The sequence below is a fragment of the Tetrao urogallus genome (assembly GCF_951394365.1).
Source record: "Tetrao urogallus genome assembly, chromosome: 4".
Taxonomy (NCBI): domain Eukaryota; kingdom Metazoa; phylum Chordata; class Aves; order Galliformes; family Phasianidae; genus Tetrao; species Tetrao urogallus.
This window is the reverse complement of record NC_136817.1, coordinates 68,502,119-68,526,460: the sequence shown is the minus strand read 5'-3', so window position 1 is coordinate 68,526,460 and position 24,342 is coordinate 68,502,119. Positions and strand designations below refer to the sequence as shown.

The 24,342-nt window shown below is 51.6% G+C and overlaps 3 protein-coding genes across 3 annotated transcripts in view; 2 read left to right on the top strand and 1 right to left on the bottom strand.

Annotated features, from left to right (window-relative positions):
* PTPRA (protein tyrosine phosphatase receptor type A) overlaps positions 1-2,887 on the bottom strand; it is a gene marked incomplete at both ends in the record, with an annotated part of 95,354 nt that extends 92,467 nt beyond the window's left edge. The window contains one exon of the mRNA XM_079535095.1: positions 2,802-2,887. The remainder of the gene's footprint in view (positions 1-2,801) is intronic.
* A 3,198-nt stretch (positions 2,888-6,085) lies between these two features.
* Positions 6,086-10,995, top strand: MAVS (mitochondrial antiviral signaling protein; the record flags this gene model as incomplete). The annotated part of the gene is made up of 6 exons (XM_079534312.1): positions 6,086-6,202; positions 7,085-7,259; positions 7,649-7,905; positions 8,360-8,909; positions 9,561-9,715; positions 10,324-10,995. 6 exons carry the CDS (start codon positions 6,086-6,088, stop codon positions 10,993-10,995), a joined length of 1,926 nt encoding a protein of 641 aa, XP_079390438.1.
* A 3,247-nt stretch (positions 10,996-14,242) lies between these two features.
* Positions 14,243-22,849, top strand: PANK2 (pantothenate kinase 2; the record flags this gene model as incomplete). Its single annotated transcript, XM_079534073.1, has 7 exons — positions 14,243-14,432; positions 19,039-19,391; positions 20,332-20,585; positions 21,273-21,449; positions 21,639-21,762; positions 22,561-22,686; positions 22,799-22,849. The coding sequence occupies 7 exons, from the start codon at positions 14,243-14,245 to the stop codon at positions 22,847-22,849; spliced, it is 1,275 nt and encodes a 424-aa protein (XP_079390199.1).
* Between the last annotated feature and the right edge of the window lie 1,493 nt (positions 22,850-24,342).

Genomic DNA, 24,342 nt, shown 5'->3' with positions numbered 1-24,342 from the left:
CTGCACCATGGGAGGTGCAGACTGGATATTAGGAAAGATTTCTGCTCCTAAAGAGTGGTGATGCAGTGGCACAGGTGCCCAGGGAGGTGGTGGGGCCACCATCCTTGGACACGTTCAAGAACCACAGGGATGTGACATAGTGGGCATGGTGGGGATGGGTTGGGGCTGATGATCTTAGAGGTCTTTTCTGACCTCAATGATTCTGTGCTTCTGCAGCAAATCAGTGAGGCAGTCTTACTGCAGCTGGGCTACAAAGCACACAAGTGTGTGCTTTGTAAAACACCAAACCTGAGACAGGGGAGGTTTAGGTTGGATATTAGGAGGAAGTTTTTCACACAGAGGGTGGTGACGCACTGGAACAGGTTGCCCAACCCTGGATGGCACAGGATGCCCCATCCCTGCAGGCATTCAAGGCCAGGCTGGATGTGGCTCTGGGCAGCCTGGTCTGCTGGTTGGTGACCCTGCACACAGCAGGGGGTTGAAACCAGATGATCATTGTGGTCCTTTTCAGGCCATTCTGTGATTCTATGAAAGAAGCTGCCCAGGGAACAGTAAGGATGAACAACCTCAAGAGTGATAGCTGAGCAGATGTGTAACGTGGCACATGCTGTGTCTGAGAAGAGGCCTTCCAGTGGCTTTATGGGTTTATGGAAAGGAAGACTTGGAAAGAAAGCCATTCTCTGTCAGAAAAATAGAAAGCACAGCTGGTTCAGACCAGGCGCTCGCAATACCTGGGAGCAGCTGTTCCTGAGGAAGATGCAAGAAATCACTCCAGACAGCCAGAGAACCGTTTACTTATCAGGAAATCTCTTCCTAATCCCTGCATAAAGTGATTAAACACAATGGCACATACCCCGTATATTAAATATTAATCCTTCCTAATGTGGCTGCCGATGTTCTGGTTATCCAGCTCAGGTATGAAATGCTCACAGCATGCAATCCCTTTTCCATCCCTAACCACATAAATCCAACACACAAACCCCAGTGCAAGGCAGCAGAAATATTTTGTGACCCAATTAGAGAACAAGGCTGGTATCTGGTGATACTCCCTGAGCCTCGCAGCGAAATGGGATGGCCCCAAAAACAGCCTAGCAGCAGGGAAGGAGTTAAGAGCAGAGAGATGAATCAGCCCCCTGCCATAAACAGAGACATTTCCTACCTCTTAGCTCTAGTGCTTCTTCCTGTCCGCAGGCTTCCGAGATGCCTGTGTACCTGGTCACATTCAAATGATTTCCACCGCAACAGGAAAGAGAGGCATTTGGTTTATTTTAAGAGGAAAACCCGATTTGTGAATGAGACCAGAAAATGGCCATAAAGGCCAACCTCCCTCCCATCCAGCACCAACACGGAGGTGTCAGCCAGGAGCTGGTGCATCTGCTCTACTGTCTGCGGCTCTGCCGAAGCATACGGGCACCACGTTTTGGCCAGAAAGCATGAACAAAGTGTTACCATGGGGAGAAAAATAGAAAAATAAAGGTATTCTGCCCAGCACTGCATTGAATTGTAGCGATTCCATAGTGACTCCGCGGGGTTTCAAACCTATCTGGGAGACGAGCAGCATACAAAACCCTGCAGCTCCCACGCTCGCTGCACAGCCATCGCCCAGCACTTTGCATGCAAAGCAAAGTGGCTGACATGGCTCAGTCCATGCATACTGTCCTGCTGACCTGGGATCCCCCTCCTGCTGAAGAGCTCAGCCTCCAAAATCCCCCAGCAAAGAGGGTCTGAGAGGAAGAGACAGCGGAGACACGGAGACAAGGATTTCAGAACGCTCTTCCATGAGGATGTTAACGTTGGACGTGACCCAACGGCACGGAGCTGCACAAAGCATCAGTTATGTGAGGGTGACATTTCAGAAAAGCAGAGCCATGTATCCTATTAGCTCGAAAACAATACAGCCAGATCAATGCCAGGACAGCGGTGTCCCTGGAAACATCTCTTTTCTCTAACTAACACCGAGCAGAAACTCTGGAACACCCCCTCCAAAGCCCCTCCAGGATATCCCCACCCCAAAGGACAGAGCACAGCAATGCCCGTTTCTTTTCCAGCCAGTCCAGAAAGCAAACCTCCAAACCTTTTCAAGGCACACAGCGAGCTTCCCACCAACCACGGGCACAGAGGGGATGAGTAATATTTGAGCTGCACAGAGAAACGCTCTGCAAACGCCCGGAGTAAATTCCTGAGGCTCTCAGAACCCCATCCCTCCTCCTTACGAAACGGCCCAGCTGGAACCTCGCAGCTCTCATTTTTCCTCACACAGCCCTGACACGGGGCTGAGATGTCTCCAGATCTTAACAGGAGGTGTTTAGCGAGAGGAAAAGATATTAATGATAATAATTAAAAAGCCTGCCTTCCTTCTTGTCGTGTTCTTCATTCTCGATGGCGTGGGAGGGGAAAGATGAGCAAAGGTTGGCCGGGAGGAGAGCAGCACAGCGTGGTCGTGAAGGTTGGGATGGAGCTTTGCCATCGTCGGACCCAACCAACGTCTGCCCCTTTTCTCCAACACCTCCAGGGACGCTCACTGTTTCCCTGCCCGATCCACTCCAATGCATCACAGCTCTTTCGGAGGAGAAACGAGGAGAAACGATCCCCGCAACCCAACCGACCCCCAAATGCCCAACTTAAGGGCGTCGCCTCTCGACTTATCGCTACCGACACCCCCCCCAAAAAAAAAAGTTTGGGGGCTTCCTTTAAGCGAACCCAGGAGCCCGGAACGATGAGGCCGAGCTCCACCGCACGGAAAGAAGGGAAAAGGATCCATTCGTGGAACCCCCCCCGCCGCCACCGCCGCTGCTGCTCACCTGCGGGCGCGGGGCCGGGCCCGCTGCTCTCTCCCTCTCTCCCCGCCTCTCTCGCCGCCGCCCAACGGCTCCGCTGCGAGGCCGCGACGGCCGGGAGCATGGACGGAGGGAAGGGACGCGGCCGCAGGAGGTTTGGTGGGGGGCCCGGCGCTGTCCAACGCCGCCTCTCAGCGCCCCGCCGCGGGGCTGCCGGCCATCAGCGGCGCCCCCGCTGCCGCCCGCCCGCTCCCGCTCCCGCCGCCGCCGCCGCCGCCATGGTGCGGCTCCATGCAGGGCGCGCACCGCTGACAGGGGCGGGGCGGGACGAGGGGCGGGGATAATGGGGGCGGGGCTACGGGCAATGGGCGGGGCTAATGGGCGGGACCAATGGGCGGGACCGATGGGCGGGAGCAATGGGTGGGACCAATGGCAGGACCAATGGGAGGGATCAATGGGCGGGGCCAACAGGCAGGACCAATAGGATGGGTCAATGGGCGGGGCTACGGCCGGTAGTGGGCGGGGCGAGAGTTTGGCAGGCGATCCCGTAGTGCTGTGGTCCTTTCCAGGCGGGTTTCATGTGCTGAAAGCACAGCTTGCAGCGAGCTCAGCTGGGGATAGGGCTCCTGCTCACACCGAAAGCCGGAGAAGGGATGAGAACGCGTAATTAATAGGATAGAATCGTAGAGTGGTTTGAGTTGGAAGGGACCCTTGCAGGCCATCTGGTCCCACTCCCTGCACTGAACAGGGACACCCACAGCTGCGTCAGTGCTCACAGCCCCATCCTGCCTTACCTTGGGTGTCTGCAGGGCTGAGGCACCCACCACCTTTCTGGGAAACCTTTGCCAGTGCTTCGCTACCCTTACCATAAAAAAACATTTTCCTTATGTCCAATCTAAATCTCCCCTCTTTTAGATAGAAACCATTTCCCCATGTTCTACCACAACACCCTGCTGAAGTTCTGCCACCTTCCTTCTCGTAGCCCCCTTTAAATATAGAACGTTCCACCCATTTTAGCACATAAATTCCCAATCATGAGCTGGAAGCTCATGAAGATGCATACAGCAGCACTATGGGGATTGCTGAGTGGGTGCAACAGAAGTCACCACCTGAGCTTGGTGCCAATCTCACAAACTGCTTATGGGGCAGAGAAATATTTTCTGCTGAGCTTTTACCTTTATTTCAACACAAAATGACATCAACCTGACCCAACCAGGATGTGCTGTGCTCTGCTCATTCCATCAGCATTCTCCCGCTCTGTTTGAAACCTGGATTTTAGCTTGGGTCTTTGAGGGCTCAGTGTTCTCCCTCCAGGACCCCGTCCTCATGACACGGGGATATTAAAGAATCACAGGAGTTGGAAGGGACCTCAGGAGATCCAACCTCTTGCTAAAGCAGCTTCCCTATATCAGGTAACACACGAAAGCTTCCAGATGGATTTAGGAATATCCACAGAGAAGGAGAATCCACGTTTCGTGTTTGTATTCATATCACACTGCTGCCATCTGCCGGCTTGTGCCCGGGGTTGTGAAACAGCTCTCCTTGCTCAAAGTCACGGCTTGTGGGGAAAACGTGTGACTCCGAATTTTTGACTTTTATTTTTTTGGTTGTTGTTGCTGACGCAGTGGAAGGAAGGGATACCATTCAGAGGGACCTCAACAAACTTGAAATGTGGGCCCGAGTGAATCTAATGAGGTTCAACACAGCAAAGTGCAAGGTTTGGCACTTGGGCCGGAGAAATCCCAGGCATCCATACAGACAGGAAGGAGCGGCCCTTGAGAGCAGCCCTGCAGAGAAGGACCTGGGGGTCCTGATGGATGAAAAGCTTAACATGAGCCAGCAGTGTGCTCTTGCAGCTCGGAAAGCAAATGGGATCCTGGGCTCCATCAGAAGAGGGGTGGCCAGCAGGGACAGGGAGGTGATTGTCCCCCTCTACTGTGCTCTTGTGAGGCCCCATCTGCAGCACCCTTGGTACTGTACCCAGGGACAGCCTAGGGCTCCCAATAGAAGAAAGACAGAGAGCTGTTGAAGAGGGTGCAGAGGAGGGCTACAAAGATGATCAGAGGGCTGGAGAAGACAGATGAAGACAGGCTGAGGGAGCTGGGCTTGTTCAGCCTGTAGAAAAGAAGGCTGAGGGGTGACCTCATTGCAGCCTGCAGTACCTAAAGGGAGCCTGCAGACAGGAGGGGAATCAACTCTGTGAAAGGGCAGATAACAGCAGGATGAGGGGAAATGGTTTGAAGTTGAGGAGGGAAGATTGAGGTTGGATGTGAGGGGGAAGTTCTTGACAGAGAGTGGTGAGGTGCTGGAACAGCTGCCCAGAGAGGCTGTGGATGCCCCGTCCATCCCTGGAGGTGTTCAAGGCCAGGTTGGATGGGGCCCTGGGCAGCCTGGGCTGCTATGAAATGTGGAGGTTGGTGGCCCTGCCTGTGGCAGGGGGTTGGAGCTTCGTGATCCTTGAGGTCCCTTCCAAGCCTGGCCATTCTGTGGTATGATTCTATGACATGTGATTCTGTGATTTGTGGTGGCAAAGAACGATTCGGGGCGTCAGGGATTTATAGCTGATGATAACACAGCACTACGAACATTAAACCCGTCCAAACTCTCGAGTTTAGGGCGCTCCGAGTCACAGTAGGGCTCAAAGGCCCGGGCCTTTGGCCTGGGTCTCCTCCCAGGGCTCCGCCTATCACCGCCCTTCCGTCGGGGACGGACGGGCGCGGTGACCAATGAGAAGCGTGCACGAGGTGGTGGGCGGGGCTCGGCGCTGACCCGGGACGGGCGGAGGTGGCGGCGGACGCAGGTGGGGCCGGGTACGGGATAAGGGCAGGGAGAAGGACGGGGATCGGGAGAAGGTCGTGGACCGGGGCTGGGATCCGGATTAGGAGGCCTGATCTGTATTTTCCTTCGTGTCCGTGGGATTTTGGAAGCTGCCGCCTCGGGGCCGGGCGCTGCGCCCGCTTTCTCTTCCTCTTTCCGTTGGATTTGAGAAAGTTTCAATGTTATTGAGGGGGGAAAAAGAAAGCGTTTTGAAGACAAAAAGAATCACCCGAGTGCAGCCAGCTGTGCAAACACAGGGCCGTGGGTCCAACATGAAGGAAAAACGAAGTTCTGCCAAGAGTTAAACCTTAACCCTGCCCATTTATCCATATTTTATGTGTATTTCATGTGAGATTTCCCCTGTGCTCTTTCCCCAGCCCAACGACTGCCCTTCCTGCTGTTGACAGCCCAGCTTGCTAAGAGGCAAACAGCAGCTCTGCTCCTGAGCTCCACTCACCTTCAGTCCTTGTCCCTGCAGGCACTGAGCCACGATGGGTTTTGCTGAGGACAAAGTGTACAACCACATCCTGAAGAACATGAGCAGGTTCTGTGACATCCACGTGGCGTCGCTGGTCGATTCCCTGAGCTGCCTCACCGATGCTGACAGGGTAATTCTCCATTGCTCTGAGTGCTGCTGGGCTGCGTGGGCACTCTGCCCAATGTTTGTATGACGTGGGTTGGTGTATAGCTGCTTTACGTGTGCCCAGAGTGGTGAGGGAGGGAATTGTCCCCTCTGCTCTGCTGCCTGAGCCCTCATCTGCAGCGCTGCGTTCAGCTCTCAGCCCCCCAGCACAAAGATGTGGAGTTGCTGGAGTGAGTCGGGATGGGGTCATGAGGGTGCTCAGAGGTTGCAGCAGCTCAGAGGGTGGTGAGGCACTGGAACAGGTTGCCCAAGGAGGCTGTGGATGCCCCATCCCTGCAGGCATTCAAGGCCAGGCTGGATGTGGCTCTGGGCAGCCTGGTCTGCTGGTTGGTGACCCTGCACATAGCAGGGGGTTGAAACTACATCATCACTGTGGTCCTTTTCAACCTAGGCCATTCTGTGGTTCTGTGATTCTATGAACTCTGCTGTGGAGACAGGCAGAGAGCTGGGAGTGTTCAGCCTGCAGAAGGGAAGGCTACAGAGGGACCTCACTGCAGCCTTCCAGGACATAAAGGGACCTACAGGAAGGCTGGGGAGGAACTCTTTATCAGGGAACGTGGAGATAAGATAAAGAGTGCTTTAAACTAAAAGAGATTTTGATCAGATATTAGGAAGAAATTCCTCGCTATTAACGTGGTGAGGCCCTGTCACAGTCTGCCCAGAGAAGCTGTGGGTGCCTCATCCCTGGAGGTGCTCAAGGCTGGCCTGGAAGGAGCTTTGAGCAGTGGAAAATGTCCCTGCCCTCGGCAGCAGTTGCAACTGACTGATCTTTAGGTTCCCTTACAACCCAAGCCATTTCGTGATTCTGTTTTAAGGCAGCCTGTGCCTCTCAATGTGTTTTGTTCAGGATGAGCTTCACACCCGGCAGGAGATGCGGGGGATCCGTGCCACTGTGTACAAATTTTACCAGCACCTGAAGTGCCGAAAGGGCTGGGTGATGGATCTGATCAACGCACTGCACCAGAACAATGCAGGGCACCTGGCTGAGGAGCTGCAGCAGGTTTATGACCTCTACCAAGCCCGTAAGTGGCCTCAACACCCCTGGGTCCCCCCAGCATGCTTGGATGCTTGTTTCTCTCAGGGTCTAGCTCCTGTTCTTGGTGGGGAGTCCGTATACAACAACTGTGTCTCGTGCAGAAGTCCATGGGTATGTGTGACTTGTCCCCAAAGATATGCGTTGCCCCTGTGACATGCCCAGGGATGGCAGAATGTCTGCAGGGTTCCTTGTCCAAAGCTGCTTGGGCTGACAGTGGCTTGTGTGTCGTGTTCTCCTTGTCTTGAGGGGAGAAGGAAAAATGAATTAAGAGGCACTGTGAGCTTGGCTGTTATGGGGGTGGAGCGTGGGCATGAAAAGGGCTGCCTTGGGCCCATGCTCATCTTCTGTCTCCTTGGTTTTCCTGGGCTGCCTCAGCTCCTCCAGGTGCCTTGGCTCCTCCAAGTGCTTCAGCTTCTGCTGCCTGGCCTGCTGTTTCTTCCGACGGTGCCCTGAAGCCAGTCTCAGGGCCAAGCTCTGCTGCAGAAGCCCCAAAGGCTGAGCCACCACGCTCCAACCCATCTGCTGGTGGCCATCCACCTCTCTCACCTGCTGCTGCCACCACTGCGACCTCAGCTGTGAGCTCAGATGTTTCCAGCACAGAACTGGATGCCAGGGCACCGGTGCAGGAATCGGTGAGCAGAGCACATGGGGCTGCAAAGATCCTTTTTGGACTGGAGGGTTGGTGTTTTGAATGCCACAATTAGGCTCTTGTTGCTGACCTCTGCTGTGTGTTCGTTGCGCCTGGCAGCTTCACCCATGAGGAGAAGCAGAGGGCACCTTGTCTGCTGTTTCCACACAGAGCTCTTGCAGCTGCTGCTGGTGAGAGGCAGCCAACTGTTCTCTTATAGCATTTATACAAGGCTGTAACTACTCCCCTCCACACATGTAAGTGCAGCTTTACAGCCTCTCCATATTCTCTGACACATGAAGCCCACTGCTTCTGTGACCTGTTCAGTGGGTGCAACTCGTCTTCAGGCTCACATGGGTCACCAGGTTTGCTTTTGAGACACCCTGGTGGCCTCACGTGCCCTCATCCTAACTGAAGTGGGTCTGCATGGTGATTTAACGTAGCTCATTTTCTTCCAGCACCCAGAAAGAAAGAGTCCCCAGCCTCTGCTGATGACAAACACGGTCTGTGATGGCAAAGAGAAACCTGTCCCATACCCCACCAAAGAGCTTCAAGAGGCAGTGGAGACCCCTGGGGCATCCAGCACAGTTTTACCATCCGTGTCCCCTGAGCAGGGCCAGGAGTGGCTGAGCCACCGGCATCCGGTGTGTGTGGACAACGGGTGTTTTGGGAACGCAAACCACCTCCAACATGGCGTGCCAAACTTGGATCTGGGCTCTCTTCCACCAAAGGATTTGAGTGCTGCTTCTGGCCCTGAGCAAACCAGGAACGAGCCCCAAGAAGACGTCTACATCTCCAGCGAGTTGCCTGTGAGGTTGGTGGAGACCACTGGCGGGGGGGGACTGCAGCCCCCAGCCTCTGTGAGGACACAGGAGCAACGAGCTGTGCACAGTTCCAAGCACGACGGGCCCCCGAGCAGCTTTGTGGATGTGCGCAACCCCTTGCTTATACAACAGCAGTTTGATGTAGAGCAGAAGCAGATTGAGAGAGAGCGTGAAGGAGGTGGAGGTGGGTTTCCTTCCTTTGTAGTCCGCAGGTTCAGACGGAGCAGGGCTGGACGTGCTGCTCTGCAGTCACTCAAGGTGCTGATAATGGCTGTTAGCTCCTGTCTCTTAGGAGATCCCAGTTACCTCCTCTAAGAAGGCAGGGAAGCTGGTTTGTGCAGGCATCTACCTTGACTGTTTTTTTTCCCCTAGTTTTCTCTCCAGATGCTGTTCCTCCCCTTATATACTTGGCAGACGTGCTTGCTTTGTTTCTGATGTAAAACTGCATAGCTCTATGTCCATGCCCTCCTGTTTCAGCAGGCTGGGAACAGCCCAGTCTCAAAGAGAGAGAAACAGGCTGGCAGTGCTGAGGTGCAGGCTGCACTGGTGCTGTCTGCTTTACCTGCACCTGCTGCTGGGAAAGCTCAACTGCCCTGAGCTTCTCTGTGGTTCCAGTCCCTTGCCCACATCTTGCACTTGCTCTGTGCTGAGCACAGGCTGCAGTTTCCATTCTGTGCAAATTAACACAGAGATGTGATGAGGGAAAAAGATGAAAACCCATGAATGCAGGTAAGAACCTGCCCTGGAAGTGATGTATCCTACTGCAGCATCCCTTGAGAAGAGGCTCACCTTGAGTTCTCCTGGTTAATGCAGCATGCTTTGTTTTCTCCTTCAGATGTTTGGAAGGAAACAGCCACCTCAGTCTCAACCTCTGCACCCAGAGATATTTCCCCATTCTGTGACACCTCCTTGAAGCCTCCTGTACGAGAGAGAATGCTGCCTGGGGAGGAAGCAGCCAGCAGCACCCCCTCCATGCCACAGAAGGAGCAAGTAGGTGACCTTTCAGTTATTGGTTGCATTTCCTTCAGGTCCTTGCGAATTCCCCCTGGCAAGGATGGTTTTTGCTGCACTGTGAGATTTTCAGCTGATGGGGGGTTTATTTAGGGGTTTTTCTTTGCTGTGTTCCTCTTTCTGTCCTGTTGTATTTCAGAGCATGCCTGGGAGAGCTGCTTTGGCTGGTGGGTGTTGCAAAAAACATTTAGATCAGATTGTGATCCCAGTGGGGTCCTGACCCCAAAACTCACCTGGGGTGTCCCCATATGATTCTGTGGCTCTGCTTGAGCCCTCAGGTATATGGGGGAAAGAACTGGCTCTGTCAGTCCAGATGCCCATCTCCACCCCAGTCATCTCTGTCCCTGTTTGTCTCCCCTTTCTCCTTGCATCTCTCACAAATCCTAGAGGCTCCCCGGAGCCTCAGCACCTTCATACCCCTTCTGCTTTCCCTGCCCTTGTTGTTTCATGGCCCAGCCACACTGTCAGTAGCTGGAGAAAATGATAGAGAAGTGTGCTCGGTTGTGTGATGTGGGTGCCTGAGACAGGCTGAATGCGTGCTTCCCACAGCACCCAGCTGAGACTGCCCCTCTCTTTGTCTTCCAAAGGTGCTCTCTGCCTCAGTGGCCTCCCTCTCAGCTATAAATGCTGCAGGAAGCTTTGAAGGTGCAGCTGGGAAGACCCCCTCACGAGTGAGCTCTGCTACCAGCATCTGGGCATCTCATGATAACGAGGAGGAAGACGTGGAGCTCAGCAAGCCAGGTGCCCTCCAGTCTGTAGCAGGAGAGAGCCCAAAAAAGGCAGCTGCCAGATACCTGGGCAGCCCCAGTTCCAACACATCCAGTCACCTTGGCTTGAGCAGCGACCCGCTCATGGTGAGCACAGACAGCTTGAGGCCTGGAGAAGCACAGTCCAGAGCCAACTCAGGGCGCTGGTCTGCAACTCCAGCAGTTCATGCAGACCCTGGGGGAGAAGAGGCAGCTGGAGTGAGCCCTTATCCACCTCTGAGCTGGGCCAGCCCTTCTGTGGGCACCCACGAGGTCCATGTGGAACATCACCTCAGTGCCCTGCTGGCAGCAGGCAATGATGTCCGAGATGGAGCAGTCCCCTTCGAAGGCTCTCCTGACTCAAACAAGGGAAGTAATGCTGCAACCAACTCATCTCAGGTCAAAGTCCCCACATCAGGGGACAGCAATGGGCCGTCCCTGCTGTACATCCTCCCAGCTGTTGGCATCGCACTGATTTCGGTGTTTCTGGTGTACACACGATTGCAGAAATAGCAGCAGAGAGAAGATGAGATGCCACAGCTACCAAAGGGAGATTCCTCTTCGTAGCAGGAAGTTGGCCAGCATGTTTGAAGCCCGAAGAACAGTTAGAGGGACTGTAGGGGCTTTGTTAAATCTCTTCCCAGAAAGTTTCCTGGAAGAGGCCTTGGTTGTGTGATGCTGTTGGGTTTTGGTCTGATTCCCAACCACCTTCCTGTCTGTGCTGCCTTCTTTTTCACCCACAGTGAGGGTGTCTCTCAGGAGGTGATCCCTCGAGGCCAAAATCAGAGCCTTCCTGGCCATTCTCATCTTCACATTTGGTTCTGGATGGCCCCTCTCCTGCCAAGAAATGTTCCTGTGATGAGGATGTGCCAGGCTGGACTGTGTGCAAGCTGTCCCCTCTCCCAGGAGCCCTCATCCTGCTTCAGTGCTTTCCTTTGGAGTATCGTGCCCTGCACCTGTGGGTCAGAAATGGCACAGGATCCAGGACGTTGACACACAGCACTGACACCCCTGGGGATGGAGCAGTGGAGCCAGAAGGAGTTGTGTATACCCTTGTGCAGCTTTCTCATGGTTCAATCTCACTTCTCCTTTCTGCCAGACAGGGGGAGAAAGGATTTAAGCATATGCTTTCAGAAGACAATTTCATGCAATACCAGCATGAGCCAGACTTGCTCTCACCTAGGATTGCTGTGTGCCTTTTGATCTACAGGCTGTATTTAGTGAGCCTGGCTAGGAGGGTGGATGTAATTCTCACATTTCCCAGTACCTGGTGCAATGAGATAGAAACTTATGTCGAGGCTGGGACATAAATAGGGTCAGCTCTGTGTGATGCAGGGAGGCCATACATCAGTGCTAGCTGGTGGTCCACATGTTCTGGGTTATCTTGAGGATTCTGTTTAAAATTTCAGTCCATCATTTCCCAACTGCTCCCAGGGATCACCTTGAGAGTTTGAGGGGATTGGGCCGCAACACTTCCAGATAAGAGAAAATCCCAAACCCAAATAAGCATCCCTTGGTTCCCACAGCTCAGGACAGCTTTCAGGGGCAGCAGCGATCCTTTTCAGTGACTGTTTGCCTTCATGTCCAACTCCAGGCAGAGTTGAACCACCCCAAGCTGCGCTGCCTGTTTCCTCTGTTGCTATGGCTGTGGGCTGTTCACCATCACTCACCTACTCCCTCCCAAAAGGACAGAGGCACAAAAGTAAGAAAGTGGGTTATTTTAGTTAGAGATTATTAATTTTTTTTAAGCTCTAAATGCACCAGCATGGACTTTTAGGTTGCCCTGCAATCCTGTGAGCTGCAGGAAATGGAAGCCATGGCAGGAGGCAGAGTTGGGCAAAAAGTATGGAGATGTGGAGACAGATTTGCACAGCAGAAGGCTTGTATCATGGACAGCCATGGCTTGAATGTGAGTGGCTGGCCAGGGTGCTATGGGCTTTAAACCACTGCAGTGACTGAGCTGCAAGCCTGATTTGGGCTGCAGTCCTGATCCAGAAAGCTGCTGCTTTCCTTGATTTGATAATTTATTTCCCTTGGATCCCTGCTGTTCAGCACAGTTTCCCAAAACCTGTCCCTGCTGCTGAGCTTCCTGGGATTGGCTGCAGGGTATGGCTGTTGTGCCCAGAGCTCTGCACAGACCTGATGGTTCAGAGGGTCAGTGAGCCCAGTGGTGGGATAAAGGGCTGCTCCTCCTCCAGAGCTGCTCCAGGAGCGCTCCTCTGATGGCTCTGTGTCCAGAATTGAGGTGTCCTGAAGCTTTTCTAGATGGAATAGTATCCTTGAGGTGCTGGATGTGAGCTGCTCTGACCACAGTATTTGCATGAGTTGGGTTCTTACATATTACAAAGGAAATGTGTTTTGGAAGGCACCTGCCCACCTCTTTCCAGTCCCATATTCCCAGGTTGTTGAGCCAAGTGCTGGTTTTTCCAGAGCTCTCCCTTATTTTTGGTTGATTGCCTTCACACCCTATTAGTCTGGAGGAATCATAGAATCATAAGGTTGGAAACGACCTGTAAGATCATTTAGCCTCTTCTGACTTGGGTAAATGGTCTCCAAATTACAAATGGTTCTGTCACAGCACAGCAGGCTGGGGGACTTCTGCTTCGGTTTAGTAGGGCTGACAACTTTTCCCTTTGCCCCAAAATGCACAAAATGCCTCCCTTATAAATGGACAAGGGCAATGAATACATGCAAGAGTGAGGTGGTTGAGTTTGCTCTGACAGGGCCCAAGAGCGAACTCTTGCTCGGTGCCCAGCATTTTACCCATCCGTGGATGAGAGAGGGCGTTTTAAATGCACTTTCCATCCTCTCCTCAGAGATGGGGCACAGGGGCTGTTCTCGCCATGAGAAAGAGGAGGCCTACATCTTCTCCTGCTGCTTTCTGTGCCATTATGAGGGCGTTTGGGAGATCTCAAGCCAGCAGCATCCATACCAAGGCTCTCTTCTCTGCCTGCAGATTTCTTCATGTATTTTCCCAGTGCTTTTTAGCTCCTACACTCCCTATGAAAACACACCTGATTTATTAGCACATAAAGCATTTGTTTTTCTTGGTGTTTGCTGTGAAGTGCCTCTATTTTCCTAGCTGTCGTGTAGCACTTTAAAGACAGAAATCAGCAAAAGGGATACCTAGGATGGAATAGGTAATAAAAACTGTTTGCCACTCCACGAAACTTTTGAGGGTGCTGTGTTTGTGACCTGAGGGAAAATCTCATGTTTCAGAGCCTCTGTGTCAGACATTTATCTCTTTGGTCTCGAATTAATGCCCGACTGTCCCCTGGCTGTGAAGGGATGCGCAAGGCCTGAGCACCCATCTGCGTTGCCATGGTTACTCGGCCTGCCAATCAGCCTGCCTCCACCATCAGACACTTCACGTCATTGGCTAGCTGCCGTGTCACTCTTTCCCACGGGACGCCATAGGCCAATGCGCAGCATACTGTCCCGCCCCTCTCGGCCTCCTTAATCCCCGCCCTGTTCCGAGCTCCCGTATCGTATTGGACAGTTGAACTTATCAATAACGCTGTAGGCGGGCTCTCTGTCCGATCCTTGCTTCTCATTGGCCAGACCGCCCGTCGGTCCGTCCGGCAAAGGATTCCGATTGGACGCCGCCTCAGAAGCTTCTCCCTCCCACTTCCCGAGGGCCGGGGGCGCCGTTCGGCGCCGCTCGGCGCAGGCGCGCTGCGGGCGGTGGCTGCGGCGGTGGCCGTTGAGGAGCGCGGCGCGGTGCGGCCCGAGCGGCCCATGGGGCCGGGCCGTGCGGCGGATGGAGCCGCGGCGCAACGGCGGCGGCGCGGATGAGAAACCTCGGAGGCGGGAAGCGGAAGCGGGGAACCCGCGGCGATGGAGCGGCGGCGGGACGGGCGCTGGAAGCGCGGCGGCGGGACCGGAGCACTGCGAGGGGGGCGGCGCAGCCTGCGGCCTTCGGCGGGACTCGGTCCGCAAGAACCGCCCGCGTGAGTGAGGCGGAGGGGGCGCGGGGGCGGGGCCTGGAGGGGGGGCGGGGCCCAAAGGGGAGGGGCTGAGGGAGTGAGTCTAAGGTCGACAGTAGGAAGGGGGCGGGGCTTGACCAAGGGGGCGGGGTTATCGGTAATGAGATTGTAAATGGGCGTGGCTACAGTAGGGGGCGGGGCCAGGTGGCTCCTGCCTAGAGAAGGTTTGTGAAATGACCTCGGGGACGGAGCGTCTCTTCTTGTTTTCCTGATCTCTTACTGTGAAATAAAGGAGTGCATCCGAAAACAGAAGAATTGCAATCAAAAGGTGCAACAGTTCCTATCAGAAGTCTTCCTTGAGATGTTCTCATTCCAGCTCATTGAGGCTGTGCTCCCTTTCATTCATTCCCAGACCGTGGGGGTCATCCTGCACTTGGGAAATGGTTGTTCGTGTGAAGTAATTCAGGCAATCGTGGGGTTTTCTGCATGCTGAAGGGCCAGGAGGATGGGAGAGGAGTTCCACAGAGGGATGCAAGGACCATGGTGACGGTGGTAATTTCTGTCATTCCGATGTGGCAGAGTTATACTGTAAGAATATGACAGCTGAAGGTACCAGTTATAGCTGCAGGGCTGTTAATTAGAGATGTGCTCATTAATAGATGGCAGGCTTTTGGTGAGTGAATTATCCCTTTCCACTTCACCCTTGGGAAGTTTTAAGGGTATTTCCATCTCTGTTGAGGTTCAGATTTGTTGCATAAATTATCTTTAAAGGTCCCTTGCAGCTCTAAGGGCTCCATAAAATGTAGTGAGGGTGGTTTTAGGACAAGATGATGGTTTTTGACAGAACGTTTGGAAGGTCAGTGTGGTATGATTTGGGATCATGGTTATCGGTGTCATCAGTGCAGCTCTATCTGTGATATCCTCTGTCAGAGATAAACTTGGAGCAATGCAGTGGGTGTCGAGCTGCGTGCCCTCCTGCACCCCAGCCTCGCTCTTGAAGAAGCTAAAGGCCTTCAAGCTACCAGGCAGCTCAGCACTGCACAGCCTCCCCAGTCTTACAGTTCCACTTGACACCATAAGGTATGAAATGTCTCTTTGGCCAGTTAAGGTCAGCTGTCCTTGCTCTGTCCCTTCCCAGCTCCTTGTGCCCTCCCAGCCCCTCACAGCAGGGCAGCATGAGGAGCTGAAACGACCTTGGCTCTGTGCAGCACCTCTCAGCCAAAGCTGAAACATGGCTGCGTTATCAGCTTTGTTTTCCTCCCAAAGCCAAAGCACAGCATCACACCAACCACTATGGAGAACATTAACTGTGTCCCAGCTGAAACCAGGACAGCCTCACTGGACTGGAAGCACCGCAGGTGAATAAAGAGGACATTCACATTGAGTTTACTCTAACATAGCTGCAGTACAGCTGTACCCAGTGGCTTTCTGCAGGCAGGGCGAAGTGCCAGGCATGAAGCTGGTGATACCCAATGGTAATGAGCAGTGGAATGTATTTTTTTTCCTCTAAAGAATCTTCTTTCTGATAAGAGAAATAGGTCAGCGATTCGGTTCAGCAGCCTTCTCCCATCCCATGTCTGCCTGTGCTCCCCTGCTCTGCTCCTGCCTGAAAACAAGTTTTCCTTGGCAGAGATGGCTTTAGCTTGTTTCCCTGAGAAACAAGTTATATTTCTCTTTTCTGCAGGCTGTAGTTCTTTGGAAATAATCATAATAAGCAGCTTGTTCTGGTGCTTCTGGCAGGCACCATCCGTAGTGCTGTGCTGTTTGACAAAAGGAGAGGGGAAGGACATTGTATCTGTGTTGTAGGAAGTGTCTGAGTTCCAAAGTGGAGCCCGTACCTAAACCATCAGCAGCTGCTTTGCAATACAAAACAATCTTTGACATATATATTTTTTTTAAATACCCTTTTTCTGTTTTGGAATTGCATACGAGCTGTGAATTCCCAGCAGAGCCTATTTTTAGAGATGTGAGGAGAGGGAGACTTAGTGTCACTTTGTATTTAATGCCGACGAATGTCCCTTTATTGATTTCTTTTCCAGCTGTTAAATTTCCATGGCCCCACTACAATATAATGCTGGGTATTTGAGAGGGAGCGTGGCAGCCTTGTCATACACTCAGCTAAACCATCAGTCTTCACTGCTCTGCAGGCAGATCTCCTTAGCTTCCAGATTAATTGGCTCTTAACTGAAGGATCAACCTGCAACACCACTTCTCACATGGAGAAAATCCCCCCTGGGGGTCTGTAATTTGTATCACCTCGTTCATCTTGACACAGCTCTCCAAATTTGAACCCAGCCAGAAGAAATCTGTCGAGTTTTGTTATTCTTATTATTTATAACCCATCCAGACTTATAAAGCAGTTTATTTTGCAGAGGCATTTTTGGTTTTCTTGCCCCCAAGAGCTTACAGGGCAGGGATGGTGGCATCCCAGGGCATTGGGACTGAATGGACTTTAAGGTCCCTTCCAACCCAACCATTCCATGGTTCTGTGATTGCAGCTCCTTGCTTGCATCCCTGCTACTTTCCACATGGAACAGCATTGTGTTTTATTTGTTTTTTTTTCACCTTAGCAGTGGTGCTCATGGCTGCCAGTGCCCAAAGGGTCCTGGTGCCCCCCAGCCCTATGTGTGCTGTGCTGCAGCTCTCAGAAGGGCCTTTGGGGGCTCACGAGGGAGAGAGCTGTGCGTGAGAAACGGTGGAACAAATCAGCATTTGAAGACAGATCTCGATAGCAGATGGTGATGGCGTTCATCCAACAGAGCTTCCTCCCTTTGAAGGCCTGGATTTTTCTAGCTCTCGGATAGGGAATGGCTGTGGCTGCTTTGCATTCTCATGTTGGCTGATTTCCTGTAAGAAAAAGCACAGTTCTCCATACCTGGAAATAATTTTGTGCTCCACATCCCTTTCCGAAAAGAATCGAACCCATGGCATATGGGAGAAGTTTTGACCATGATCTTGGTTATTTGAGTGTCTGTTTGCATAGGTAAACCAAAGAACTGTTTTCTTGGGAGCGTTTTGAGCATTCCTCGGATTCTTAACTTGTGCATGATGAGAGATCCCATCCTTGGAGGAGTTTGGGAAGCGTTGGGATGTGGCACTGATGTGGTCAGTGGGGATGGGTTGGGATTCTTAGAGCTCTTTTCCAACCTTTACGATTCTCTGATCCATAATGAAGAATCAGAATCGTGAAGGTTGGAAAAGAGCTCTAAGATCATCGAGTCCAACCTCAACCCATTCCCACCATGCTCACTAATCTGTCTGATTGAAGTTAATTACCTGCATACGGTGTCTGTAGAGCTGTCTGTGATGGTTCTCTCCAGCCTGGGAGACCTGGGAGCAGCACCATCTCCTGCTGCCCCCACAGCAGAGAGCTGCCATAGATTATCCCATAGATTATCAACATTTTAGAAATGGAAGATGTTGCCAACGCTGAAAACGACCTAGGGTGCTGTTTCTAAAGAGCTTTCCCTCTATTATGACTGGGAAAGCGATTCTTGTGCTCTAAAATCTGGAAGGTTTCTGTCTCTGCAGGTTGCAGTTTGGTGTGTGAACCTCCCAGCTGATGTAAGTGACAAAGGTTTGGAATGAAACGACAAAAGGGTTGGAATGGGATGGTCTGGAAGATCCCTTCTGACCCAAACCATTCCGTGGTTCTGTGAAGGTTCAGAACCTTGAGGCAGTGAGGAGAGAGGAAAGCAGCAGCAATGTTAGTGCAGAAGTCCTTGGGTTGCTCTCTGTTGGCCAGCCGTGCAGGTTGCTCCCTCTCTCATCCATCAGCTGTTCTTTTTCTCTCTCTTCTTGTTTCAGGTGAATGCATCAGAAACAGAGGGTGGTTGGGGTTTGGACGTGCTTCCTAAAATAGACTCACGCCTCCTTTTGTCCCTTGGTGATGGCTGGGGGTGGCCTCTGTAAATCCATAGAAATGATTTGATGCTTGAAGGAGAGCTTGGGAAGCTGCTGGCTGCAGCAGCTGCTGGGGAGGTGGGGATGCTCTCTGAGTCCACCCACCAGGGAGAGGTACACTGCACTTCTGGCAGCTGGGCAGTATATTGGGTTTATAAGCCAATATAAGCTGCATTTTGCCCTACGGTATCTCGTTAGCTCCAGCCTATCCTTTAGCTCATTAATAGCAATATTAATCCGTTCCAGCTCTCAGCTCTAATCTCAGATTCCATCTGATGGGGGTTTTCTCTTGATCTTTTCCAAGAAGCTCATTATCTCATACAGCTGTAAATGTTGCTGGGCCTGACACTAATGCATATTTTGTACCGTGGGGGAATTTGCCTAATAAAATAATCCAATTAGACATTTGTTTTTGTCTCTCTGGGGCATCTTAGACTACTTGCCTACCTCAGTGCTGTGTGTTGTAATTAGTTACCGTTTGTGCACGGCTTTGATGTCGGAGCACCACTATTATCCTTGGCTCTGGCTCTCTAAAAAAGCAATAGCTGGGGATTCAGGTTGCTGGAGGGATACTGCAAGACCTGGGATGCGTCTGCCTTCGTGGTGCTCCTGGGGTTGTTGTAAGGATTTGGAGTGCAGGCAGTGCGTGCGGTTCCTTCTGCTGCCGGTCTGACAGCACCGTGCTGTGTTTCACCATCTGTTTTTTTTTTTTCCCCTTTCTTTTCAGTCTTCCCTTGGTTTGGCCTGGACATCGGTGGGACCTTGGTCAAACTTGTTTATTTTGAACCAAAGGACATCACTGCCGAAGAGGAGGACGAAGAAGTGGAAAACCTCAAAAACATCCGCAAGTACCTGACGTCAAACGTGGCCTACGGATCCACAGGCATTCGGGATGTGCACCTTGAACTAAAGGACCTTTCCCTGTGTGGACGTAAAGGCAATCTGCACTTTATACGCTTTCCTACCCATGACATGCCTGCTTTTATTCAAATGGGAAGCGAAAAGCACTTCTCGAGCCTCCATACTACCTTATGTGCCACGGGAGGTGGAGCGTACAAATTTGAGCAGGACTTTCTCACAGTAGGCATTTTTGGCTTGTATACAATTCGGATTTGGCAGCGAAACTTGAAGCTTAAAGCTAGAAATGCCCCCAGTCCTTCTCTGCAGCCTCTCAGCTTTTCTAAGCCTTAGCTTAGACTGGAATTAAACTCAGCTCAGGAAGCAGGGTGTGGAGTCACGTTCACATCTCTAAATTAGGCTGTGTTCTCTCCTGAAAGCTCATGCAACATTCCTGTAACTCTAAAATTGCTCCCTGCCCTCCCCGCCGTGTGCTCTTACAGGGCTTTGTCTCGCCGCTCTGCGATTACACTCAGCTCAGTGTTCTTTCTTCCTCATTGCTGTGTGTTCCCATGCTTAATTTTCACTCTTTGTTTGCTCCCATAGCTTCGTTTCTAGCACACCTTGTGCTGCTGATGGAGGTTCAGGCAAATAAGGTGGTGAATTACCTGCAAGGGGTTAGCAGTTGGAGTTTGACGTCGTCACGTGGCTCCATTATCATCAGTTAGATTCTTGTTTATGGGTGAAGTATGTGTCTGCTAAATATTTAAACAAGGCTTGAAAAATGTACCAAATAAAGAGGCTTTTTAAGGCACTCTCCAGGCAGTGACATAAGGGAAGAACAATCTTGATTTCTCCCGCTTTGTTTTTTCTTTTCTTTCTCTTTTTGTCAAACATTTACGCCCTATTTAAATCTCCTTTGCTTTTCTTGCCAGTCCCTCCGAGTCCCAGTGGGATTGGATTCTCCTGGCCTCCACCAATGGTTCAGGTTGTTTATTGCCCTCCACTTCAGGGCCAGGACAGTCAGCAGTCCACAGGGGGTGAGACGCAGCCTTGCTGTCATCTGCACTTCTCTCTCTGTCCCCATAGGGAGGAATGGAGATAGCTGGAATTTAGCTGGCGGTGAGCATCGACTCTCCCATCCCTAACTACTTCTTCAATATTCTTTTTTTTCCCCTGCCAGATGGGTGACCTTCAGCTTCGTAAGCTGGATGAGCTCGACTGCCTTATTAAAGGAGTCCTGTACATCGATTCCGTTGGGTTCAATGGCCGTTCAGAGTGCTACTATTTCCAACACCCAACCGACACCGAACGCTGTCAGAAGCTCCCGTTCACCTTGAAGAATCCCTACCCTCTCCTTCTGGTGAACATTGGCTCAGGGGTCAGCATTTTGGCTGTGTATTCGAAGGAAAACTACAGACGGGTGACGGGCACCAGGTGAGTGCTGCAACGGGCTGCGTTCACTTTGGAGTTTGTTTCAGCCTGCAGTGTGTTTCTGCACTGTGCTTTTGGGAGCAAGCTGCATCGAAGGTGCTGTGTTGAGTGTCACACTCCAGCTTTTACTGCAGTCCCTCATCTCTGCCAACAGAGATTCCTCCTGGAAAAGGGAATCTGAATTTCATGTTTCAGCCTCCTTACTGCAACAGGCATCTTTAGAAGCTGGTTTCTCAGCTGCAGGAATTAACTGGGTGTATCAGAGACCCCAAATATGAACAACGTTTAGCTCCAGTCAGTTCAGCAGATGTGCTGGGACAATCTTAGTTCCCCAGACAGCTTCTGGACGTTAAGGAACGTTTGGATTTTGTGTCGAGGGACATGGTTTAGTGAGAACTATTGGTGAGAGGTGGGTGGTTGGACTGGATCTCATAGCTCTTTTCCAACCTTGATGTTTCTGTGATTCTGTGGACAGCTGCATTGAAAATGCGACTGTTGTTGCCCAGTGAAGCCAAAGAGCTTTGTGGCTGTGAGCTTCCCTGAAGTTCATGAAAATGAGCATTGATGAAACCCCTTGGCACAGGTCTTACTCCTATTAAACATCGTTAATGGTGGTTTACACAGTTAGGTGACGGCACGTCGCATTTCCCAAAGCCCAGTGAACGACTTTCCTCTTGCTTTCCATTGCAGTCTCGGAGGGGGAACCTTCTTTGGGCTCTGCTGCCTCCTCACGGGTTGCTCCACCTTTGAGGAGGCCATGGAGATGGCATCCCGTGGGGACAGCACCAAAGTGGACAAGTTGGTGAGGGACATTTATGGAGGAGACTACGAGCGGTTCGGGCTGCCAGGCTGGGCCGTAGCATCCAGGTAATGGTGGTCACTGCTGGGTTGTTCTCAGCACAGGTTGTGCAGCAATGAAAAACCAAACGTGCATGTCTTAAGACTACACTAATTCTTTCACACTATCATTCGAGTTAACCCAGCAATTCCCTTTGTTGTTTTTTTTTCTGGAATTTTGATGCAAGTAAACCTTTAACCCTAAAACTTTCTTGACAGTTTTGGAAACATGATGAGCAAGGAGAAGAGGGAATCTGTGAGCAAAGAGGACCTGGCCAAGGCCACCTTGATAACCATCACCAACAACATCGGCTCCATCGCGCGGATGTGTGCGCTCAATGAGGTATGGGGGAAAGCCATTCTGTTTCCCCTCTGAAGCCTCACTTCTGTACTGCTGTTCTGCTGTCTCTCTTTCCCTGCTCTCTTTCCTGTGGCTGCATGTTCATTCCTGTCTTTCTGGATCTTTGCAATCTGCCCCTTTTCTGGATTCATCGGTGTTGAATCCAAATTTTGTTCTTGCTTGTCTGTGTACTTTGAGGCAGATCACTGTGAGCTGAGTTACTCCCCGTGAATTTGGGGCTGGCTCTTGGGAGGTTCTCTTTGGCAGCACGATACGGCCCCTCTTCCACCACAATGCTGTGTGTTTTCTTGTGTATTTAGCACTGAAGTTGGGGTGGAGGGGGAGAGGTGGGAGACCTTTCCTACGTTCTTTTCACCACTTGCTTTTGTTCTCTTGGTCAAGCAGCACCACTTTCCTGGACATGACTGTATCTCTGTGCTTTTAGCTTCTTTACAGTGCTGCCTTGTTGCGTTCATGTCAAGCAGCATTGTACAGGGCTATGAAAGAACAGAGGCATGCTCTTGAGTTTGAGCCCCTTCCTATGGTCCGAGCTGACAGAGGGAAGCACACTCCACTTTCCTGTTGTCTGTACTTACTGCTATTTACTTGTAAAACCATGTAAGCACCATACCAACAGAACATCTCAGTGGAAAACATACTTGAATGGCTACAGATGGCCTTTTAGAGAGCACTACAAAGTGTCATTGCTTTTCTTCTGACCCTCAGCTGGTGTTGCCATTGTTACAAGCAGAACCATGGAATCCAGCCTTAACGTTCCCATCTTTTTCTTCACGCTTGCAGAACATCGACCGGGTCGTCTTCATCGGCAATTTCCTCCGGATCAACACCATCTCCATGAAGCTTCTGGCCTATGCTTTGGACTACTGGTCGAAGGGACAGCTGAAAGCACTGTTCTTGGAACACGAGGTGAGGTTCCATTTCACATTTCTCTTGTCAAACCTGTCATTTCCTGTTATTCCTTCCCCGTGTCGCTTGTGTGCCCGCCTTTGGGCTGTTAACAGATCTGTTTGCTCCTCAGGGTTACTTTGGTGCAGTTGGTGCTCTGCTGGAGCTCCTGGACTCAGCCTGATCCATCCAGGTTCCATACGTTCGAGCAATGAAGTCACAGTGCCCACATGAAGCTTTAAAGCACTTTCATCGATGCCTCTGAGTGCTGTATGTCTGTTTAGTTCCCACATTACAGGTGTCAGCTGCAAGGTTCTGTGTTCTGCAGATGAAAGATGTCACATTCTCATTCTACAACTCTGTGGAGGGGTGAGAACTGCAGCACATAACACCATAAGGACCATTCCTGTTCCCTCCAGACCCCACAGTGCTCTGCTGGACACAGTCATGCTATCAGCATATAACGATACCAAAGAGTTTACTGTTTCTTTCAGTCATGTATTTGGGATTTGTTCTGTAATGCTTCATTCAGTGCTTATACACTAAAGTAGTTTGGAGGGTGAAGCTGCCCTTCCCATATACATAGCAGTTGTTCTTTCTTGTGTTTCCTCCTTGCACACAGCCTGAATTAGGCTGTGCACTTTGCAACCTCTGAGGATGCTCTGCTCTCAGGACACGGATTTGGAAGTAGCATGCTGCTTCCTCAATAAATGATCAGAACAACAGAGATGCTGATAATGGATAATATTTACAACCAGAAAAGCTGAGTGCATCCCATTTGTAAACTCCTTGCTTGGTGCTCTCCTTTGCTGTGCCTCTCCTTTGGGTCTGAAATGATACATTCAGCTGTGCTCTGTCTTAGATGAGACCCTGAAGCTGTGCTGGGAGATGCAGGCCGTGCAGACACAGCACAGAGCGAGGTGTTGGGGATGGGATCCTTTCCCCGTGGCCACGGTCCCCCCTTCAAACACACCCTGCATCCAAAACCTGCCTTTATTTACATTTCAAGTCAAATCACATGCAAACCTCCTCCTCTGCTTTTCTTTTTTTTCTTTTTCCTTAAGAATAGTGTGATTAGCAAAACAAGACGCGTTAGAATCTTGAAATAGCAATTAAATATACAAAAATAGAGCTTACAAAAAAAAAAAAAAAGCCCCCAAAAACAACAACAAAAAAAAACAACACCTCCCTCCCCCCTCCAAAAAAAAAAAAAACAGCAAACGTTTTTAAAAAAATATTCTGCTGCAGAATTTGTAGTGTACAAACACGTCTATGAGGCTCCACGCTCCATAAACAGGCTTGGGAGTCGCAGGGTCTGTACAGGAGGGACCCCCCCAGAGCCCACCCAGCCCCGCCGTGGGGTAAAACTGGGACCCCCCCCCCCCCCCATAAAGAGCTGTGGGGTTGGGGGGGGGGGGAACGATGCCTGGAAAAGGGCTGAATTTGCCCCATGGGGTGAAAGGAGAGGAGGGGGTGGTGCAGCCCCCAGCAGCTTTGGCACTCGGGGAGGGTTGGGGAGGGAGTTTGGGTGATGCTGAGCCATCCGTGCTTGGAAACCTAAAGAGCCAGGCTCAACGTGAACCCAAAGGGCAGGGTTTGCCCCCACCTTGCTGTGATGCCAGGTGGTTGCACCAATGGGAGATGCTCTGCCCCATGGCGGGGATGAAGGGAGCCCTG